The following is a 20,347-nucleotide window of genomic DNA, read 5'->3' as shown; positions in this document are numbered from 1 at the left end:
TCCTCAGTCAGTATATAAGGGGAGCCCTGAGTCCGTCTCAGCACAGTCGGCTCTCAAGCACTGCACGATGATGTCCAAGGTAAAAGAGAGAGAGAGAGAGAGAGAGAGAGAGAGAGAGAGAGAGAGAGAGAGAGAGAGAGAGAGAGATATTTGAAAAGGTCGATTGCTTTATTATGGAAATAATTTTTTCTAAAGGACTATGACAACGGTTATTACATAAAGATTTTTGGACCCTTTCTAAAAATATCTTTGAATATTAACAAATTTTCCTGATTATTGAATATAAAAATTGGTATGTGGAACTCTGATCATGGCTTGCATTACTGACTTGTAGAGTATTTTTCTGGCTTTTTTATTTGACTAATTTGGTATCATACTTTATATTTAGATTTCTAAGTATATTTTACATTGAAAATAAAGTTTTTTAAAAGTAAATCCAGGACGAGATCTTTTCAATCAGTTCAGATCTTTCAGTTCTAAGTGATGGCATTAACAGTATTCTAGACAAGTGATATTTCATAGAACACTGCAGAAATATATAAAAAACCTCACAATGTTTTATAATTGTTCCAATGATCAGCTGACTACTTTTTGTATGTCTTACTATATAAATATTTTACATACTTTTTTTGCAGACGATCATTGCCACCTTAGCCGTGGTCCTTTTCAGCTGATCCTGTTGCTGAACCCGAAGCCAAAGCTGATCCTGGATTCCCATGGATTTGGATATGGAGGTTACTGGAAAGAGGAGCCCTGAGCCAGAACCCGAACCTGAAGCTGATCCTGGATTCCGTAGAGGATTTGGTGGATTTGGAGGATTTGGTGGATTTGGTGGACATGGATTTGGATATGGAGGTTACCGGGGAAAGAGGAGCCCTGTAGCCGAACCCGAACCCGAAGCTGATCCTGGATTCCGTAGAGGTTTTGGAGGATTTGGAGGATTTGGTGGATTTGGTGGACATGGATTTGGATATGGAGGTTACCGTGGAAAGAGGAGCCCTGTAGCCGAACCTGAACCCGAAGCTGATCCTGGATTCCGTAGAGGTTTTGGAGGATTTGGAGGATTTGGTGGATTTGGTGGACATGGATTTGGATATGGAGGTTACCGTGGAAAGAGGAGCCCTGTAGCCGAACCCGAACCCGAAGCTGATCCTGGATTCCGTAGAGGTTTTGGGGGATTTGGAGGATTTGGTGGATTTGGTCACTTTGGGGGAGGCAGATATTATGGTTAGCACAAAAATGTTAAATTCATCCTAATTTTCATATGGAACTAAATAAAAAAGCATTCTGAAATTACGTATAATTGTTATTAACCATACCTATGAACTGGTTATAGATATTTCAAAAATCATTTTCTAAAAAAAATCTAACCCAGGAGGTTTCCAAGAATTTTTCTCAGAAATTAAAAGTAAGCCACGAATTTCAGATGGAATGTTAAAAGAGAAGTTTGCCTCTAAATGAACTACATCAAACTACATATGTTCTTGTCATTTGAATCTATAGAGCTGTAGGATTATGTAAGCTTTATCATGAGACTATTAAAATCTATGAATGGTCTCTGAGGAAGCCTAACGAAGATTTGTGAGTGTAATAACTATCTAGGAAAGCGAAACCAAGGTGCCTGAATGCAGTCCCCAAAGGCAAGAAGAAAAATGTAACAGGAGGGAACATGTATGCATACTTGTTTCAGATTATTAAGATGGGATTGAACCCCTAATCATTTAGAGGATATTTCGCTGTTATTTTGATAAATCCCCGATTACAAACATTTTCATCGACAAATTTTCTTGATAAAAAGAAATAATTAGGGCTGTAATTTGCAGGCTGTCAAAAGAACACGATCGTGTTTAGAATTATCATCCACAGTCTAATTAAATATTGCTTATCAAAATAGCAGAGTCTAAAAGATATACATTAATACAGTCTTTCGGACCTGTGTCACCATACAGTAGGCCTCACCATCACCATCGCCGGCATCGTGACGGTCGGCTCTTTCTATTTTCCCAACAATTTTGACACAACAACAAACGACTGGTTGGAAGAACCACACCTAGTTGGACTGGTCTTAAGGTCACAACACACGGCTACTATACAAAAAAGCGTGACCATTTTACACGCTCCAACTGAAAGAGTTTTTTTGTGAGTATTCTTGTTGCGCTGGAAACTGTTCGAGAGGAAATGAAAAGGGCTTAAGAGTTTAGCAAGGACATAAAGCAAATCGGAAAAAGTTTCGAGGTAAAATCCCAACGTAACAGAAAAATGTATGAAAAAGAGTTGACAAAACCTTTGCAAAATATGTACTCTCCTTGTTACACACTTCCTTATCTCATGGCTTCTTTTTCACTCCATTATGGAGGAAAAACAAAGAAATATTTTTTTGTTGAGTTTTCTGTTCGTTTTCGTACAGTTAAATCCAATCTCCCAAAATACAGGAATAAGGATTCTTCAGTGTTCAATCGTAACCTTTCGAAGTTCTGGATTAAAAGACTCCTCACTGAGTCCATGATATTAAGCGCTTTCAAAGAAATAATCCGATGAAAGCAGATTTATACAAATCTTGAATAAAAAGCCAGTAAACTCATAAGTAGGTAACTTTTAACTTTACCTTGAAGTTCATAACATGAATCATACAGCATGGCTCAAAGATTATTGCTAGACTCGAAATTCTTTATCCAGTAGTTGGTCAAAGTACACAACAGTAATCGATGGATCTGTTTGCAACAGCATTTTGGATAGTCATTTGTTGCTACAGAAGAGTATGAGAGAAATTCGTTTAATCGTCGTGAGTTTACATCACTTTCGAATGAAATAGGATTCTCTCTCTCTCTCTCTCTCTCTCTCTGTTTGCTGTTTGTGATTATGATTGCAGACTGTTCAGTAGTAAGTTTCTGATGACACAAGAATAAGTAGAGAAATTTAGGTGAAGATAAACTCTTTTATCCGTATATAAATGGAAAGATAAATAGAGGTATTTAACTCAGAATAAAATTGAATCAATGAACTATGGTGATAAAGTAGGAATGTGATATAAACCTAATAATGAGAATCAAAACAAGGAAGAAAAGATCATTAATGTGATGTTGAATAGAATATGTTATGCAATGAACAAATAGCAATTCTATTGGCAAAATGCAAAGCAAAATGGAAAAATGTTCAGGGCTTCAAAACAAGAAAAAAAGCTGAACACATGATTATGCTTTATAAAACTTTCCCACAATATTTTATTATGCCTAAAAAGGATATTGCACAAATAGAGAGTCCTTGGTCATTTACAGCTAGAATAGAAGAAGTTAAGGACCTTGACTACTGGGAAAGACTTACAATTCTTAAATTTATATAGTCTTGAAAGGAGAAGAGAACGACCTAATTCAAGCATGAAAAATAGAAGGAATCCAAAAATATCTGCAAAATTATCAAAAAGAGTTTCTAGATTAATAGTGACAAAAACTATACCAGGAAAATTAAGGAAAGCACACAGGAAAATTAGCGTTTTCAACGCGCTGATCTGAGGAACATAACAGGAGTGAGCGTAGATTATTTTGCTCGACAAATTTAAGATGCATCCCAGACCATCCAAGACTGGAAGATGCAAAATATACCGGAAGATGCGTTAGCAACTCTGGTAGACATCAAAGGCGCCTCAACTGAGGGACCTTGTAAGGTCTATTATTATAATGTTCGTGTCTGTTTGTATGTATTTAGGTATTATCTTTTATCTGTCTATCTGGAAACGTAAGAGGATACTCAGAATAAAATTCAACTACCTATGTATTGTGATATAAACCGACTCAGAGAATAAAATAGAATGAAATCATTAATTCAGCTTTACAGAATATTAATACTCTGCCCTTTGCAAAGATTAAAAATGAACAAAACTTGGATCTTTTCTTCCCATTTTATTGCCAAATTTTTTCCTTGAGTAACCTAATTTTGTAAGACCTTGACAAAAAATCCAATCTCTAAAAAAAAACAAATTAATTATTTTCAAAAAGCTTTAATGATCTAATACTTGGTTTATTTTGTTATTATTTTGATGGAGAGGTAATTTTGGATTCTATTATTATAAAGTATCATTATTATTACTCCTGTAAAACAGAAAAATACTCGTTATAACCGGTCAATAGATTTTCTTTAAAACAACTGTGACCGAGAAGCATCTTAACACCATTTAAACAAAACTTGGTCTTTTGTGAATGTCCCTTTTCAGTTCTAATTTTTATATATGAATCGTTAAACAACAAAATAAATTATATAATATTCATTGGTTTCTTGCGGACACGATAGAGGTACGCACCTAATGTATAAAAGATATATTCAAATCAAACAGAAAACCGGTAGTAAAGATTTTGTGGTAGTCTTCCTACACCATTTGGTCTCAAGAAGTCCCTCTATACTGAATATATATATATATATATATATATATATATATATATATATATATATATATATATATATATATATATATATATGTCTGTGTGTGTGTGTTTACAGATATAATATCCGATACAGATACTGACTCAAAAGGTTTTCTTCAAAGAGAATGAAAATAAAAAATAGAATATGAGTAACATGATGGTTCTTCTTTATTAATAGACATCGACGCAACTCTTTTCTTCAAGATCTTGATAGCCGTCTGAAGGACGTTTGGCTTTCTCAGTCAGTATATAAAGGGAGCCCTGAGTCCGTCTCAGCACAGTCGGCTCTCAAGCACTGCACGATGATGTCCAAGGTAAAAGAAGAGAGAGAGAGAGAGAGAGAGAGAGAGAGAGAGAGAGAGAGAGAGAGAGAGAGAGAGATATTTGAAAAGGTCGATTGCTTTATTATGGAAATAATTTTTTCTAATGGACTATGACAACGGTTATTACATAAAGATTTTTGGACCCTTTCTAAAAATATCTTTGAATATTACCAAATTTTCCTGATTATTGAATATAAGGGTATGTGGAACTCTGATCATGGCTTGCATTACTGACTTGTAGAGTATTTTTCTGGCGTTTTTATTTGACTAATTTGGTATCATACTTTATATTTAGATTTCTAAGTATATTTTACATTGAAAATAAAGTTTTTTAAAAGTAAATCCAGGACGAGATCTTTTCAATCAGTTCAGATCTTTCAGTTCTAAGTGATGGCATTAACAGTATTCTAGACAAGTGATATTTCATAGAACACTGCAGAAATATATAAAAAACCTCACAATGTTTTATAATTGTTCCAATGATCAGCTGACTACTTTTTGTATGTCTTACTATATAAATATTTTACATACTTTTTTGCAGACGATCATTGCCACCTTAGCCGTGGTCCTTTTCGGGATAGTAGCAGCTGATCCTGTTGCTGAACCCGAGGCCAAAGCTGATCCTGGATTCCGTAGAGGATTTGGTGGATTTGGAGGATTTGGTGGATTTGGTGGACATGGATTCGGATATGGAGGTTACCGTGGAAAGAGGAGCCCTGTAGCCGAACCCGAACCCGAAGCTGATCCTGGATTCCGTAGAGGTTTTGGAGGATTTGGAGGATTTGGTGGATTTGGTGGACATGGATTTGGATATGGAGGTTACCGTGGAAAGAGGAGCCCTGTAGCCGAACCCGAACCCGAACCCGAAGCTGATCCTGGATTCCGTAGAGGTTTTGGAGGATTTGGAGGATTTGGTGGATTTGGTGGACATGGATTCGGATATGGCGGTTACCGTGGAAAGAGGAGCCCTGTAGCCGAACCTGAACCTGAAGCTGATCCTGGATTCCGTAGAGGTTTTGGAGGATTTGGAGGATTTGGTGGATTTGGTCATTTGGGGGAGGCAGATATTATGGTTAACACAAAATGTTAAATTCATCCTAATTTTCAAATGCAACTAAATAAAAAGGATTTTGAAATTACATATAATTGTTATTAATCATACCAATGAACTGGTTATAGACATTTCAAAAATCATTTTCAAAAAAAAAATCTAACCTGGGAGGCTCCAAGAAGTTTCATCAGAAATTAAAAGTAAGTCACAAATTTTAGATGAAATGTCAAAAGAGAAGTTTGCTCCTAAATGAACTACATCACGCTACATATGTTCTTGTGATCTGAATCTATAAAGCTGTAGGATTATGTAAGTTTTATAATGAGACTATCAAAATCTAAATGGTTTCTGAGGAAGCCTAACGAAGATTTGTGAGTGTAATAACTATCTAGGAAAGCGAAACCAAGGTGCCTGAATGCAGTCCCCGAAGGCAAGACGAAAAAATGTAACAGGAGGGAACATGTATGCATACTTGTTTCAGATTATTAAGATGGGATTGAACTCCTAATCATTTAGAGGATATTTCGCTGTAATTTTGATAAATCCCTAATTACAAACATTTTCATTGACAAATTTTCTTGATAAAAAAAAATTAGGGCTGTAATTTGCAGGCTGTCAAAAGAACATGATCGTGTTTAGAATTATCATCCACCGTCTAATTAAATAATGCTTATCAAAATAGCAGAGTCTAAAAGATATACATTAATACAGTCGCCATTCTGTTTTGGACCTCTGTCACCATCGACTTCACCATCATCCATCGTATCGCGACGGTCGGTTCTTTCTATTTTCCCAAGAATTTTGACACAACAACAAACGACTGGTTGGAAGAACCACACCTGGTAGGACTGGGCTAATAGTCACAACACACGGCTACTATAAGGTCAAAAACGAGTACGATGAGATTTTGACACGCTCCAACTGAAAGAGATTTTTTGTTTTTTCTTGTTGCCATTGGAAACTATATGAGAGGAAATGAAAAGGGCATAAGAACATTTAGAATCTAAGGTATTTTACATAAAGCAAATCGGAAAAACATTCGTGAGATAAAATCTAAAATGGCAAAAGCGAAAAAGGAAAAGGAAACATGAAGAAAAGCCATTTTTTGATTCAATGCTTTTTTTATTCATTGAAGTGGAACTGAATAGAAGCTGATTTCATCATTAATCCTATGATGAAGAAAATGTCTTTGTATAGCTTTTTCAGATTACTGCATACAGTCGACTGAGTGAGGTGCACTGAATACCACCCTCTAACAGAGAAAATGAGGTATGAAAAAGAGTTGACAAAACCTCTGCAATATATGTAACAGATATTTGTTATTCACTTTTGCCATTCTCTCATGGCTTCTTCTCTTCACTCATTATGAAGGAAAAAAAAAATATTTATGTTATTCTCTGAGTTTTTCTATATGCAGTTAAATCCAATCTCCCTCTAAAATAATGGAATAATAATTGTAACCATGTACCCATGTTAGTAATCGAAAATGACCTTTTTCAGTTCTGGGAGACAAATAAAAAAATAAACACTGAGTCCATGATATTAAAATGCTGCTTTCAAAGAAAAAATGGACTGATGAAAGCAGAATAAAAGAAACTATAAATCTTGAATTAAAAGCCAGTAAAAACTCACTGGTAAGGCAAGGTAACTTTTAACATTACCTTGAAGTTGCATAACATGAATCATACAGCATGGCTGCAAAGATTATTGATCTAGACTCAATTGAAATTGTTTGATCCAGCAGTTAGTCAAAGTCACAACAAATAGTAATCGATGAATTTGGCGTGTTTGCAACAGCATTTTGACGGAGACGTTAGTCATTTGTTTGGGCGTCAAAGAAGAGTTTATCAAAGAGAAATTCGTCTTTAACTCTGTCTGAGTTTACATCACTTCTGTCTGAAATAGGTCTGTCTGTCTCTCTCTCTCTCTCTCTCTCTCTCTCTCTGTTCGTGTCTGTTTGTCTGTTTTTAGGTCCACGTTAAATCTTTTATCCGTCTCGGTTCATTCTGGAAACGTAAGAAATGGTATAAAATATTTTAAAAACGTGGAAGAAACAAAGTGAACTGGATACATTTTTATTTTTCACGCAACGAGCAAAGGTGACCCTGAATGAAAGTTTTGGAGATAAACCGATCAGAAAAGATAAAATAGAACGGATTAAAAAAAATAGAAAAAGAATTCAGCTTTAGGCTTCCAACCGTTGTCAATATTTATCTTTTCTTCCTTACATTGTATTGCCAAATTTTTCCTTGAAACAAGGCACCAGCTGCCCAACTGATTTGTAAGACCTTGTTAACGAAAAAATCCAATCTCTGCAAAAAGGTTTCTTGGTGACACTGGCTGAAATTATTTTCATGCTTATGATCGAATACTTTTCACTGGTTTATTTTGTTATTATTTTGGTCATCCTATTATTATAATGAGTATTATTATTATTACTTCTGTCAGTCTCGTGCAAAATACTGTTATAAGTCAATCATTCTTCTTTAAAACAACTGTGACCTTGATGAAGCATGTTAACACTGTTTCTGACTTTGCAGCGTTAAACAAAACTTGGATGTCGTTTTTGTGGAGTATATACCACTTTTCAGTTCCTAATTTTATATATATGACAATCGTTAAACAACAAATTAAATCAAGCACGCTAACACTTAATTGGTTTTGATGCCTTAGGAAAGTACACGGTGGAGAGGTATCTCACCTAATATAAAAGCCATAAAAAAATATTCAAATCAGACAGAAATCGGTAGTAAAGGTTTTGTTGAAGTTGAATCATTAGTCTTCCTCACACCATTTGGTCTCAAGAAGTCCCTCTTTTATAATATGAATTGGTACGTATATATATATATATAAATATATATATATATATATATATATATATATATATATATATATATATATATACTATTAAACACAAATATAATATCCGATACAGATACTGACTCGTGCAGTTTTGTTCAAGACAATGAAAAGTAAAAATAGAGTATGAATAACATGATGGTTCTTCTTTATTAATAGACATCGACGCAGCTCTTTTCTTCAAGATCTTGATAGTCGTCTGAAGGACGTTTGGCTTTCCTCAAACGTCAGTATATAAGGAGAGCCCTGAGTCGTTTCAGCACAGTCGGCTCTCAAGCACTGCAAGATGATGTCCAAGAGAGAGAGAGAGAGAGAGAGAGAGAGAGAGAGAGAGAGAGAGAGAGAGAGAGAGAGATTTGAAAAGGTCGATTGCTTTATTATGGAAATCATTTTTTCTAAAGGACTATGACAACGGTTATTTCATAACGATTTTTAGACCCTTTGAAAATATATCCTTTAATATTAACAAATTTTCCTGATTATTGAATATAAGGTTATATGGAACTCTGAGCATTGCCTACATTACTGACTTGTAGAGTTTATTTCTGGCTTTTTTATTTGACTAATTTGGTATCATACTTTATATTTGGATTTCTAAGTATATTTTCCATTGAAAATAGTGTTTTTTTTTAAAAGTAAATCCAGGACGAGATTTTTTCAATCAATTCAGATCTTGCAGTTCTAAGTGATGGCATTAACAGTATTCTAGACAATTGATGTTTCATAGAACACTGCTGAAATATAAAAAACCGCCATGTTTTATAATTGTTCCAAAGATCAGCTGACTAGTCTTTGTATGTCTTGCTATACAAATCTTTTACATACTTTTTTCCAGACGATCATTGCCACTTTAGCCGTGGTCCTTTTCGGGATAGTAGCAGCTGATCCTGTTGCTGAACCCGAAGCCAAAGCTGATCCTGGATTCCGTAGAGGATTTGGTGGATTTGGAGGATTTGGTGGATTTGGTGGACATGGATTCGGATATGGAGGTTACCGTGGAAAGAGGAGCCCTGTAGCCGAACCCGAACCCGAAGCTGATCCTGGATTCCATGAACCCGAACCCGAACCTGAAACCTGAACCTGAAGCTGATCCTGGATTCCGTAGAGGTTTTGGAGGATTTGGAGGATTTGGTGGATTTGGTGGACATGGATTCGGATATGGAGGTTACCGTGGAAAGAGGAGCCCTGTAGCCGAACCCGAACCTGAAGCTGATCCTGGATTCCGTAGAGGTTTTGGAGGATTTGGAGGATTTGGTGGGTTTGGTGGACATGGATTCGGATATGGAGGTTACCGTGGAAAGAGGAGCCCTGTAGCCGAACCCGAACCCGAAGCTGATCCTGGATTCCGTAGAGGTTTTGGAGGATTTGGAGGATTTGGTGGATTTGGTCACTTTGGGGGAGGCAGATATTATGGTTAATACAAAAATGTTAAATTCATCCTAATTTTCATATGCAACTGAATAAAAATCATTTTGAAATTACGTATAACTGTTATTAATCATACTTATGAACTGGTTATAGATATTATAGAAATGGTTTTCTAAAAAAAAATCTAAAGAAGATTTGTGAGTGTAATTATGTAGTTTTATATAGAAAAAATCTATGAATGGTCTCTGAGGAAGCAACGGTGCCTGGAATGCAGTGCCTGCCGAAAGCAAGACGAAAATGTATCAGGATGGAACATGTCTGCACACTTGTTTTAGATTATTAAGTTGGGAATGAACTCCTAATGATTTAGAGGATATTTCGCTGTAGTTTTGATAAATCCCTTATTACAAACATTTTCATCGACAAGTTTTCTGGATAAAAAAAATTATTAGGGCTGCAATTTACTGACTGTCAAAAGAACTTGATCGTGTTTAGAATTATTATCCACTGTGTAATTAAATATTGCTTATCAAAATAGCAGAGTCCAACAATGAAGACCCCTTCTGTTTTGGACCTGTGTCACCATCGGCTTCACCATCATCCCCGGTATAGTGACGATCAGTTCTTTCTAGGTTCCTAAGAGTTTTGACACAACAACAAACGACTGGCTGGAAGAACTACATCTGAATCCAAAACGTAGGACTGAGCTTATGGTCACAACACACGGGTGATAATCTTGCTGATACAAGAGTTCTTGAGCATAATCATCCGAAGGGCGATTTTTTTTTGTGCAGGACCACAAATTCCATTTTTCCATTGGAAAATATAGGAGCAGGAAATCCTGATGATGTAAAGGTCATGAGAACATTGCAAGAATATAAAGCCGTATTTTAGAATTACGATAAATTCCTGTATATATCGGGGAGAAAATTTGTGAGATAAAATCTCATCGAAAGAGGGACAGGGAAAGCTTGAAGGAAAGGCATGTCGGGGCTTTAGTGAATACTGCTGTTGACTGAAGTAATGTACATCTTTTGATGAATGCCTTTTTATAGGCGCTATTGAAGTGGATAGTTAATTCAATTGGAAACCAAAATTCCAATTCAATTCAAAATCTTTATTTATGGACATATAAATGGCCATAGATAAACACATTTGAAAATACATATATAAACATACATAAAAAGCCATTTCAAGGCAAACCTTAAAAGAATAAAAATTTAAAATAATTATGAGAAATTATTACGAAAAAGAGTGGTGAAAAATTATGATATGAATGAGGTGTAAACGATAAATGACTCTAGGTGATACTTCCTACTAAAAGGACATATACATATGCAGCATATCAGAACAAAACAAAGAAATACTGTATTCTTACACAAAGAGCGCACCAGATGCACTAAATGCATAAATGAGGCCTTTCCAGTGTTTGAAAATAAATGAATGATGCAAGTAAAGAGGTGGGCAACCCTGTTTGTAATACAGTTTTCAGAATTCTTCAGCCTTTGCAAATAGCTTGTTATGGTTTTAATGTCTCAGTTCCTGAAAAGATGGCTGACCAAACCCACAAAAAGAGCGGATGAGTTTGCATACCTGAACGGAATGCCCAAATGAGTCTTCTAAAACAAATGGCTAAGAATATGTAGCATACCTCAGCTTATTTATAGTCCGTTGTTTTGCTATGACAACCAAAGACATGCCATAAAAACTTGTACAAAACTCGTAAAAGCATTTTCTTGACATCAGCGCTACATTTAGAAAAAATTTTCAGCGAAAATTAAAATCATATTGCCCTCGATACATAGACCGACGCAATGCTGATACAACAAAATTCTACATGGGCATCGTCCGAATTTGAAGCAGTGAGATAATATCCTAGGTACTTTATTTCAGGTACAAAAAATTAAAGGCTATACGTGCATTGTTAACAACAATAGGTGATATATTACTTGGGCAAATCTTATGATTTAGAAAAAGCTGACAAGAAAGAATACATTTGGTTTTGATTTACATTTAACAATAGAAGCCTATCGGACATAAAATCACGACAAATGTTTATAAGCTGTTGTAGCCCACCTACTGAGGGAGCAAATAAAACAATATCATCTGCGTACAGCAAATGGTTTTTTGGTTTAAAATCATGTTGTTTAAATAACACCCCGCTTTAGTTTGACTCAGTCTCTGTGAGAGGTCATCCATATATACATTGAACAGGTAAGGTGAAAGTAAACTTCCTGTCTCACTCCACATGAAGTGGAGAATTCACTGCCTGAAAATACATGGCCCCATTTGACAATCATTTGCTGATTTTTTATACCATTCGCCACCACCAAGCAGTTTAATAATATCGCAAGGAATATTTCTTTTGACAGTACTTCAAGTAACATCTTATGAGACACTTTATCAAAGGCTTTAGACATATCCATGAAACAAGCAAATACAGGTGTTTTTACGAACATTATACTCCTCAGTTACGTGTTTAAGAATATGAACTGGCATTTCAGTTCCATGATGGGATTTGTAAGCAGAACTGGTTGTCACTTGTCAATTGGTACTTGTTTTATTATTCATCTCTCCAATAGAATCGCTTCGTCAAAACTTTTGAGATAACAGTGATGTTTGAGATCGGTCTATAATTAGATATGTCACTGTGGTCCAGTTTTTTATCTTTAATCAAAGGAGAGAGTATAACCAGAATAAGAGCTCTTGGTAAAATAGTAAAAAATGACAGAAACAGGAAGTAATGAATAAACTTAGTAAAACTCTAAGTACCGGATGCGCTCAGTTAATGTGCTGAAGGGTCAGCCCGTCATGTCCAGGGCTACTGGAAGTGTTCAGAGAATTCAAAAAGCATTTATGAAATTTCATTGACATTTGTCCCAAACATCTCGCTGACTCTGATTTTCCACTGGGTCTGGAACAGGATGAGTAGGATCATTAAACAGCTCAGAATAATGTTCTTTCCATAACTCGGCAATGTTTTCATAACCACTCACATTATTTATTATGTCTGGCAAGAATGTTTGGGATTTTTATTTTTTTATTTATTTCTCTCCAAAACTTTGTTCATACTTTCTTTTTTGTCAAGACTCAAAGAAGCAATTTTATTGGATCTTGAATTGTTTCTTACACTTTCCTTACAAAATCTAAATATCCCTTTGAACTGAGCTTTAGAAAATTTCATTTTATCATAGAAATATCCATCCCTTGGATTACCAGATTCCTTCCATGCTAAATAGTCATACCGTGCTTCATGATGGAATTCCTTTACAAAGTCGTTCCAACCAGGAACATGGTTGAAGCCTCTGTGATTCAACTCCTTAGAGTCAGACGACTGGTTGAAGTGCACTAATTATGTCCAAAAGAAATCTTTCAATAGCTCTATAATGATCTTCGTTTTGACATGGTCTTGTGTTACATTGCAGAGAGTTTAAAAAGGCAAAACTCGACGTTTTTCAAAGCTTCTTCAACGATTTAAAACTGAAGAAAAAGCCATTTATGCCAGTAGATCGCAGAGATAAAATTAGATGTCTGACTACCATCATTCGTCTGTACCAGCGTAGGTAGTTGAGAGACCTTCAAAGAAAATGAAAGGGACGATGGTCTGAACTCAATAAAGGAATGCAACAAAAATACACGTATATTACTAATGTAATCGTGTTAGAAGACTAGGGGGCAAACACAAGGTGGTCTAACCAACGGTATGGCCCGTTGCATCACTCACCCAAGTGTAAGTGTCGGAGGGCATCACAGCAACATCACCAATACAATAATCGTAATGGGTGCAGAAGTCTTTCAGCTCTGTTACCAAAGCGTGATTCAGGGTGAGCGTTAAAATCACCAACCACAAAAATAGGGTCTCTCTCCTCCCATTTGGGTGATCTGACATAAGACAGTGTATTTTTGCTAAAACAGTCAATGTATTCCGAATCATTTTGTCCGTCTGAGTATGGAAGATAACAATTGATAATCCTTATACAATTTTTCATTTATAGACACGTCAATACAAATTAGTCTGTCATTTGAGGTGTTTACTGCCGTATACAGGATTTTGCAAGGCTCCTTCGGTACAGAAAAGCAACTCCCCATAAGGACGACCAGTTAACAACTCATTCAATAATAAATCAACTGGGAAACTGCATAATATGCAAATTCAGAATTTATTCTATTCAGGTAGTCTGATTCCTGACACCGGGAGCCAAGTCTCCTGCAAACAGACTTTGTCAGAAACATGAGTTAATTCGGCTACATCAAAATGGCAATTTCAGACTGATCTAGTAAAGGTTTTGTGGTAGTTATAAGATGAAAGCTTAAATCCATTTATAAAGAGAATAAAAATGAAGATTAATCATACCAACGACGGACCAAAATATCCTTACCCCAACTTTCTGGTTTGTACAAACAGTGAAAAGTAAAAATACTTTGATGGCATTTCTTTTAATAATGACTTTGAAAGATCTTGATAGTGAGAGAATTTTTGTTCAACCAGTATATACACCCACCTGTCGTGACACAGCTCGGCTCTCAGGTAAGAAACATGGCCAAGAAGCATTTCTGAAGTCGAGAGAGAGAGAGAGAGAGAGAGAGAGAGAGAGAGAGAGAGAGAGATTTGCAAAGTCGATTGACACAAATAAATTTTTACATGCCTTAAAGGCTGAGCTTTTTAGCCCTTTGAAAATATCTTCCATTAAGAAATTTTCCTGATTATTGATAGGAGGAACTTGAGCATTGTCTTCATTAAAAACACTCCCTGGCTTTTTATTTGATAATTTGACTATCATCTTTTTTTGAGCTTGTCTTTTTTTGAAAAGCGTTTTTTTTGTAAATCCAGGACGAGATTTTTTCAATCAATTCTTCTTCCTTCTAAGTGATGGCATTAACAGACTCTAGACAAATGTTTCATAGAACACTCCTGAAATATTCCAAAAACCGGTTTTATAATTGTTCCAATTCAATGATTTTTGTATGTCTTACATCTACAAATCCTTTACATATCTTTGACGTCGGTCCACTTTAGCCGTTTTTTCTAGTAGCAGCGACTGTTGCCATCGATAATCCTGGATTCCGTAGTGTTCCTGGATTTGGAAAACGTGGATTTGTAATCGTCCACTGGAGGTTACACTGGAAAGAGGACCCTCTAGCCTCCCTCAACCTGATGGTATTACCTGCTTTTGGAGGATTTGGAGAATTTTTTCCATATCCTCCATCCTGGTTGAAAGCCTAGAGATACTTAGCAGACATGAGTTCCATCTCCATCCGGCAATGAACTTGGTGGATTTGTGGACACTTTGGATTGAAGGTGCATCTGGAAAAATTCCATCCTGAACCAGAAGCTGATCCTGGATTCGTAGATTTTGGAGATTTGCAAAATTTGGTGGATGACATCCGAGGCAGATATTTTTAATACAAAAATGAAATCATTTTTTTAATGTCGTTTACCTTTTATAACTGTTGTTCCCATACCTAGAACTGGTTATAGATTTTTCAAAAATGGTTTTCTAAAAAAAAACCTAAAGAAGATTTTGTGTACATCAATAATTTTGCTTTTGCTACATCATCCTCGCCATAAAAATCATTGCAGATAGCAAAATATCGTCATGAGAACATAAAATTCACTTTATTATAAAAGAAAGAAAAGGATTCCATTGTCGACATATTCCTTTATCTCCGTAATCGCCTCCCAGGCCACCTCATCATTACTGATGTATCACACATTTGATTCATTATCCACTGGTTTTAAATATTGACGTAACGCCAGTCCAGTAGTCTGCAAAAACCTTCAGTACGCATGCATCCCTGTCAAAAGTGAAAATCGGTTCTTTGACAGTGAGGACCACTGCCCAGGAATAATTCGCATGAACATTCACTATTCTTGTTTCACCGGGTCAAATACAATATCATTTCACTTTTCTCTGTTGCCAACACATACTAGCACTATTCACAAAACAGATCTTGAGAATGAAAATAGTCTTCCAGGCTGCTGACTGTCAAAACAAGGGGGAAATGGGACAGAGCTCTCACAAACACCGACCTCCCGTACAACTTCATAGTACGTGACACCAATAATTCTAAACACGATATGCTTTTTACCGGCACTGTTTAGAGCTAACTCTAAACAATGAACATCGGACCAATAATCACGCCGAAGCGGCCAATCGACGTTTGCAATATGAGCTTGGAATGCACCATCCCACAATCAGGAAATTTATTGATGCCTTATGGAAAGTACAGAAAGGACGTGACTCATATCTCGAAAAGTTGACAGCTGGGTATCAGGCCCCCCAAAAGCTAAAAATAAAATATAGAGATGCTGATGAACGAATAAAAAAAAAATTAAATTGGAAATTGAATCATTAGATCCTATTGAATTCCTTAGGGGTGTTGCCCATAATTACGAAATGAAAAAGTAATTTCTAGGATTAAATAGATTTACTAGGTTTTTAAGAATTTTTTGTAAAACAGTTTTTGCAATTTAAGTTTTTAAGATACGTTATTAAATCAGTTTATAAAGTGGCGTAATATCTTATTCTAAGAATAAATGACAAAAAAAGTCATTTACGCAGTTGGGCGTGTTCATTGTTTTTACCCCTTTTCATATTTTTTGGACCTCCGGCCTGTTCGGGATTCCCCTGCATATAAAATATATCCTAACGAAATTTCAAGACAGTGACGTGGAAATGTCCTGACGCCTTAACGGCTACGCCGAATGGTCCAATTATTTCATTGACTGAAGATGAACCCAGGCCAGGGTTCGAAAGCTTTTGCAACCTTTTGTAACTTTTTATAAAATTAACAAGAATACCATTGAATATTATTGTGGACCTGATATACAGCATATCCCGTTCTCGATCTAGAGAAGAAAGACCTACAAATAATACTCATCATAATAATAGGATCCAAATAAACTTTGATCATACTAGTGATGACCAAAATAATAACAAAATGAACCAGTAAGTATTCGATCATATAAGCATTAAAATAATTTCATGAGTGTCATCAAGAAACCTTGTTTTGCAGAAATTGGATTTTTTTCGTAACAAGGTCTTACAAACGCGCAGCAGTTACTCAAGGAAAAATTTGGCAATACAATGTGGGAAGAAAAGATAAATAAGAGAAGGGAAGCCCTAAAGCTGAATTCATTAATCCGTTCTATTTTATTTTCTGATCAGTTTATATCACAATACATAGGCAGTTCGCGAATTTTATTCTCATAGTCCTCTTACGTTTTCAGATAGACGGATAAAAGATTTAACGTACCTAAAGACAGACAAACAGACACGAACAGAGAGAGAGAGAGAGAGAGAGAGAGAGAGAGAGAGAGAGAGACGAACCCTATTTCATTCGAATGTGATGTAAACTCACGACGATTAAACGAATTTCTCTCATACTCTTCTGTGGTAACAAATGACTATCCAAAATGCTGTTGCAAACAGATTCATCGATTACTGTTGTGTACTTTGACCAACTGCTGGATAAAGAATTTCGAGTCTAGCAATAATCTTTGAGCCACGCTGTATGATTCATGTTTTGAACTTCGAAGTAAAGTTAAAAGTTACCTACTTATGAGTTCACTGGCTTTTTATTCAAGATTTGTATAATTCTGCTTTCATCAGATTATTTCTTTGAAAGCACTTAATATCATGGACTCAGTGAGGAGTCTTTTAATCCAGAACTTCGAAAGGTTACGATTGAACACTGAAGAATCCTTATTCCTGTATTTTGGGAGATTGGATTTAACTGTATCAAAACGAACAGAAAACTCAACAAAAAAATATTTCTTTGTTTTTCCTCCATAATGGAATGAAAAAGAAGCCATGAGATAAGGAAGTGTGTAACAAGGAGAGTTCATATTTTGCAAAGGTTTTGTCAGCTCTTTTTCATACATTTTTCTGTTACGTTGGGATTTTACCTCGAAACTTTTTCCGATTTGCTTTATGTCCTTGCTAAACTCTTATGCCCTTTTCATTTCCTCTCGAATAGTTTCCAGCGCAACAAGAATACTCACAAAAAAAACTCTTTCAGTTGGAGTGTGTAAAATGGTCACTCTCAAGAACTCTTGTATATTACCCGTGTGTTGTGACCTTAAGACCAGTCCAACCAGGCATGGTTCTTCCAACCAGTCGTTTGTCGTTGTGTCAAAATTCCTGGGAAAATAGAAAGAGCCGACCGTCACTATGCCGACGATGGTGATGGCGAAGCTGATGGTGACACAGGTCCAAAACAGAGCAGTCACTGTGTTAATGTATATCTTTTAGACTCTGCTATTTTGATAAGCAGTATCTAATTACACGGTGGATAATAATTCTAAACACGATCATGTTCTTTTGACAGCCTGCAAATTACAGCCCTAATCATTATTTTTGTCAAGAAAATTTGTCGATGAAAATGTTTGTAATCGGGGATTTATCAAGATTACAGCAAAATATCCTCTAAATAATTAGGAGCTCAATCCCATCCTAATAATCTGAAACAAGTATGCATACATGTTCCTTCCTGTTACATTTTCGTCTTGCCATCGGGGACTGCATTCAGGCACCTTGCTTTCGCATTCATAGATAATTATTACACTCACAAATCTTCGTTAGGCTTCCTCAGAGACCATTCATAGATTTTAATAGTCTAATGATAAAACTTACATAATCCTACAGCGTTATAGATTCAGATGAAAAGAACATATGTAGCTTGATGTAGTTCATTTAGAGGCAAACTTCTCTTTTGGCATTTCATTTGAAATTCGTGGCTTACTTTTAATTTCTGAGAAAAATTCTTGGAAACCTCTAGGGTTAGACTTTTTTTTAGAAAATGATTTTTGAAATATCTATAACCAGTTCATAGGTATGGTTAATAACAATTATATGTAATTTCAAAATGCTTTTTTATTTAGTTCCATATGAAAATTAGGATGAATTTAACGTTTTTGTGTTAACCATAATATCTGCCTGCCCCAAATCCACCAAATCCACCAAATCCTCCAAATCCTCCAAAACCTCTACGGAATCCAGGATCAGCTTCAGGTTCAGGTTCGGCTACAGGGCTCCTCTTTCCACGGTAACCTCCATATCCGAATCCATGTCCACCAAATCCACCAAATCCTCCAAATCCTCCAAAACCTCTACGGAATCCAGGATCAGCTTCGGGTTCGGGTTCGGCTACAGGGCTCCTCTTTCCACGGTAACCTCCATATCCAAATCCATGTCCACCAAATCCACCAAATCCTCCAAATCCTCCAAAACCTCTACGGAATCCAGGATCAGCTTCAGGTTCGGGTTCTGGTTCGGCTACAGGGCTCCTCTTTCCACGGTAACCTCCATATCCGAATCCATGTCCACCAAATCCACCAAATCCTCCAAATCCACCAAATCCTCTACGGAATCCAGGATCAGCTTTGGCTTCGGGTTCAGCAACAGGATCAGCTGCTACTATCCCGAAAAGGACCACGGCTAAGGTGGCAATGATCGTCTGCAAAAAAAGTATGTAAAACATTTGTATAGTAAGACATACAAAAAGTAGTCAGCTGATCTTTGGAACAATTATAATGCATGGTTTTTTTTTATATATATTTCAGCAGTGTTCTATGAAATACCACTTGTCTAGAATACTGTTAATGCCATCAGTTACAACTGAAAGATCTGAATTGATTGAAAAAATCTCGTCCTGTATTTACTTTTAAAAAACTTTATTTTCAATGGAAAATATACTTAGAAATCTAAATATAAAGTATGATACCAAACTGTCAAATAAAAAAGCCAGAAATATACTCTACAAGTCAGTAATGTAAGCCATACTCAGAGTTCCATATACCCTTATAGTCAATAATCAGGAAAATTTGTTATTATTCAGAGATATTTTTACAAAGGGTCCAAAAATCGTTATGCAATAACTGTTGTCATAGTACTTTAGAAAAAATGATTTCCATAATAAAGCAATCGACCTTTTCAAATCTCTCTCTCTCTCTCTCTCTCTCTCTCTCTCTCTCTCTCTCTCTCTCTCTCTCTCTTACCTTGGACATCATCGTGCAGTGCTTGAGAGCCGACTGTGCTGAGACGGACTCAGGGCTCCCCTTATATACTGACTGAGGAAAGCCAAACGTCCTTCAGACGGCTATCAAGATCTTGAAGAAAAGAGTTGCGTCGATGTCTATTAATAAAGAAGAACCATCATGTTACTCATATTCTATTCTTATTTTCATTCTCTTTGAAGAAAACCGCACGAGTCAGTATCTGTATCGGATATTATATCTGTAAACACACACACACAGACATATATATATATATATATATATATATTTATAAACATACACACATATATATATACATATATATATATATATA

At 35.9% G+C, this 20,347-nt stretch overlaps 2 protein-coding genes across 2 annotated transcripts; one reads left to right on the top strand and one right to left on the bottom strand.

Annotated features, from left to right (window-relative positions):
- The first annotated feature begins 728 nt into the window (after positions 1-728).
- LOC136836439 (uncharacterized PE-PGRS family protein PE_PGRS54-like) lies at positions 729-18,300 on the top strand. Its single transcript, XM_067100692.1, has 7 exons — positions 729-1,227; positions 1,953-2,139; positions 4,594-4,729; positions 5,280-5,798; positions 9,484-9,637; positions 9,735-10,049; positions 18,104-18,300. Exons 1-7 carry the CDS (start codon positions 729-731, stop codon positions 18,298-18,300), a joined length of 2,007 nt encoding a protein of 668 aa, XP_066956793.1.
- Positions 18,301-18,840: 540 nt separating this feature from the next.
- On the bottom strand, positions 18,841-20,043 carry LOC136829783 (keratin, type II cytoskeletal 2 epidermal-like). Its single transcript, XM_067088690.1, has 2 exons — positions 20,017-20,043; positions 18,841-19,475 (listed from the first exon to the last, which is right to left on the bottom strand). The coding sequence occupies exons 1-2, from the start codon at positions 20,026-20,028 to the stop codon at positions 18,939-18,941; spliced, it is 549 nt and encodes a 182-aa protein (XP_066944791.1). The 5' UTR covers positions 20,029-20,043; the 3' UTR covers positions 18,841-18,938.
- Positions 20,044-20,347: the final 304 nt, after the last annotated feature.

The sequence above is a fragment of the Macrobrachium rosenbergii genome, chromosome 4 (genome assembly GCF_040412425.1).
Source record: "Macrobrachium rosenbergii isolate ZJJX-2024 chromosome 4, ASM4041242v1, whole genome shotgun sequence".
Lineage (NCBI taxonomy): Eukaryota > Metazoa > Arthropoda > Malacostraca > Decapoda > Palaemonidae > Macrobrachium > Macrobrachium rosenbergii.
Note: the sequence above shows the minus strand (reverse complement) of the source record. Positions and strands in the feature narration are given on the sequence as shown.

Excerpts from the sequence above, each read along its gene's own strand:
- LOC136836439 (XM_067100692.1), top strand. The coding sequence starts at position 729 with ATGGAGGTTACTGGAAAGAGGAGCCCTGAGCCAGAACCCGAACCTGAA. Across the intron at positions 2,140-4,593 it reads CCAACTGAAAGAGTTTTTTT|ACATCGACGCAACTCTTTTC; the intron begins GTGAGTATTCTT and ends CTTTATTAATAG. Across the intron at positions 9,638-9,734 it reads ACATGGATTCGGATATGGAG|CTGATCCTGGATTCCGTAGA; the intron begins GTTACCGTGGAA and ends CTGAACCTGAAG.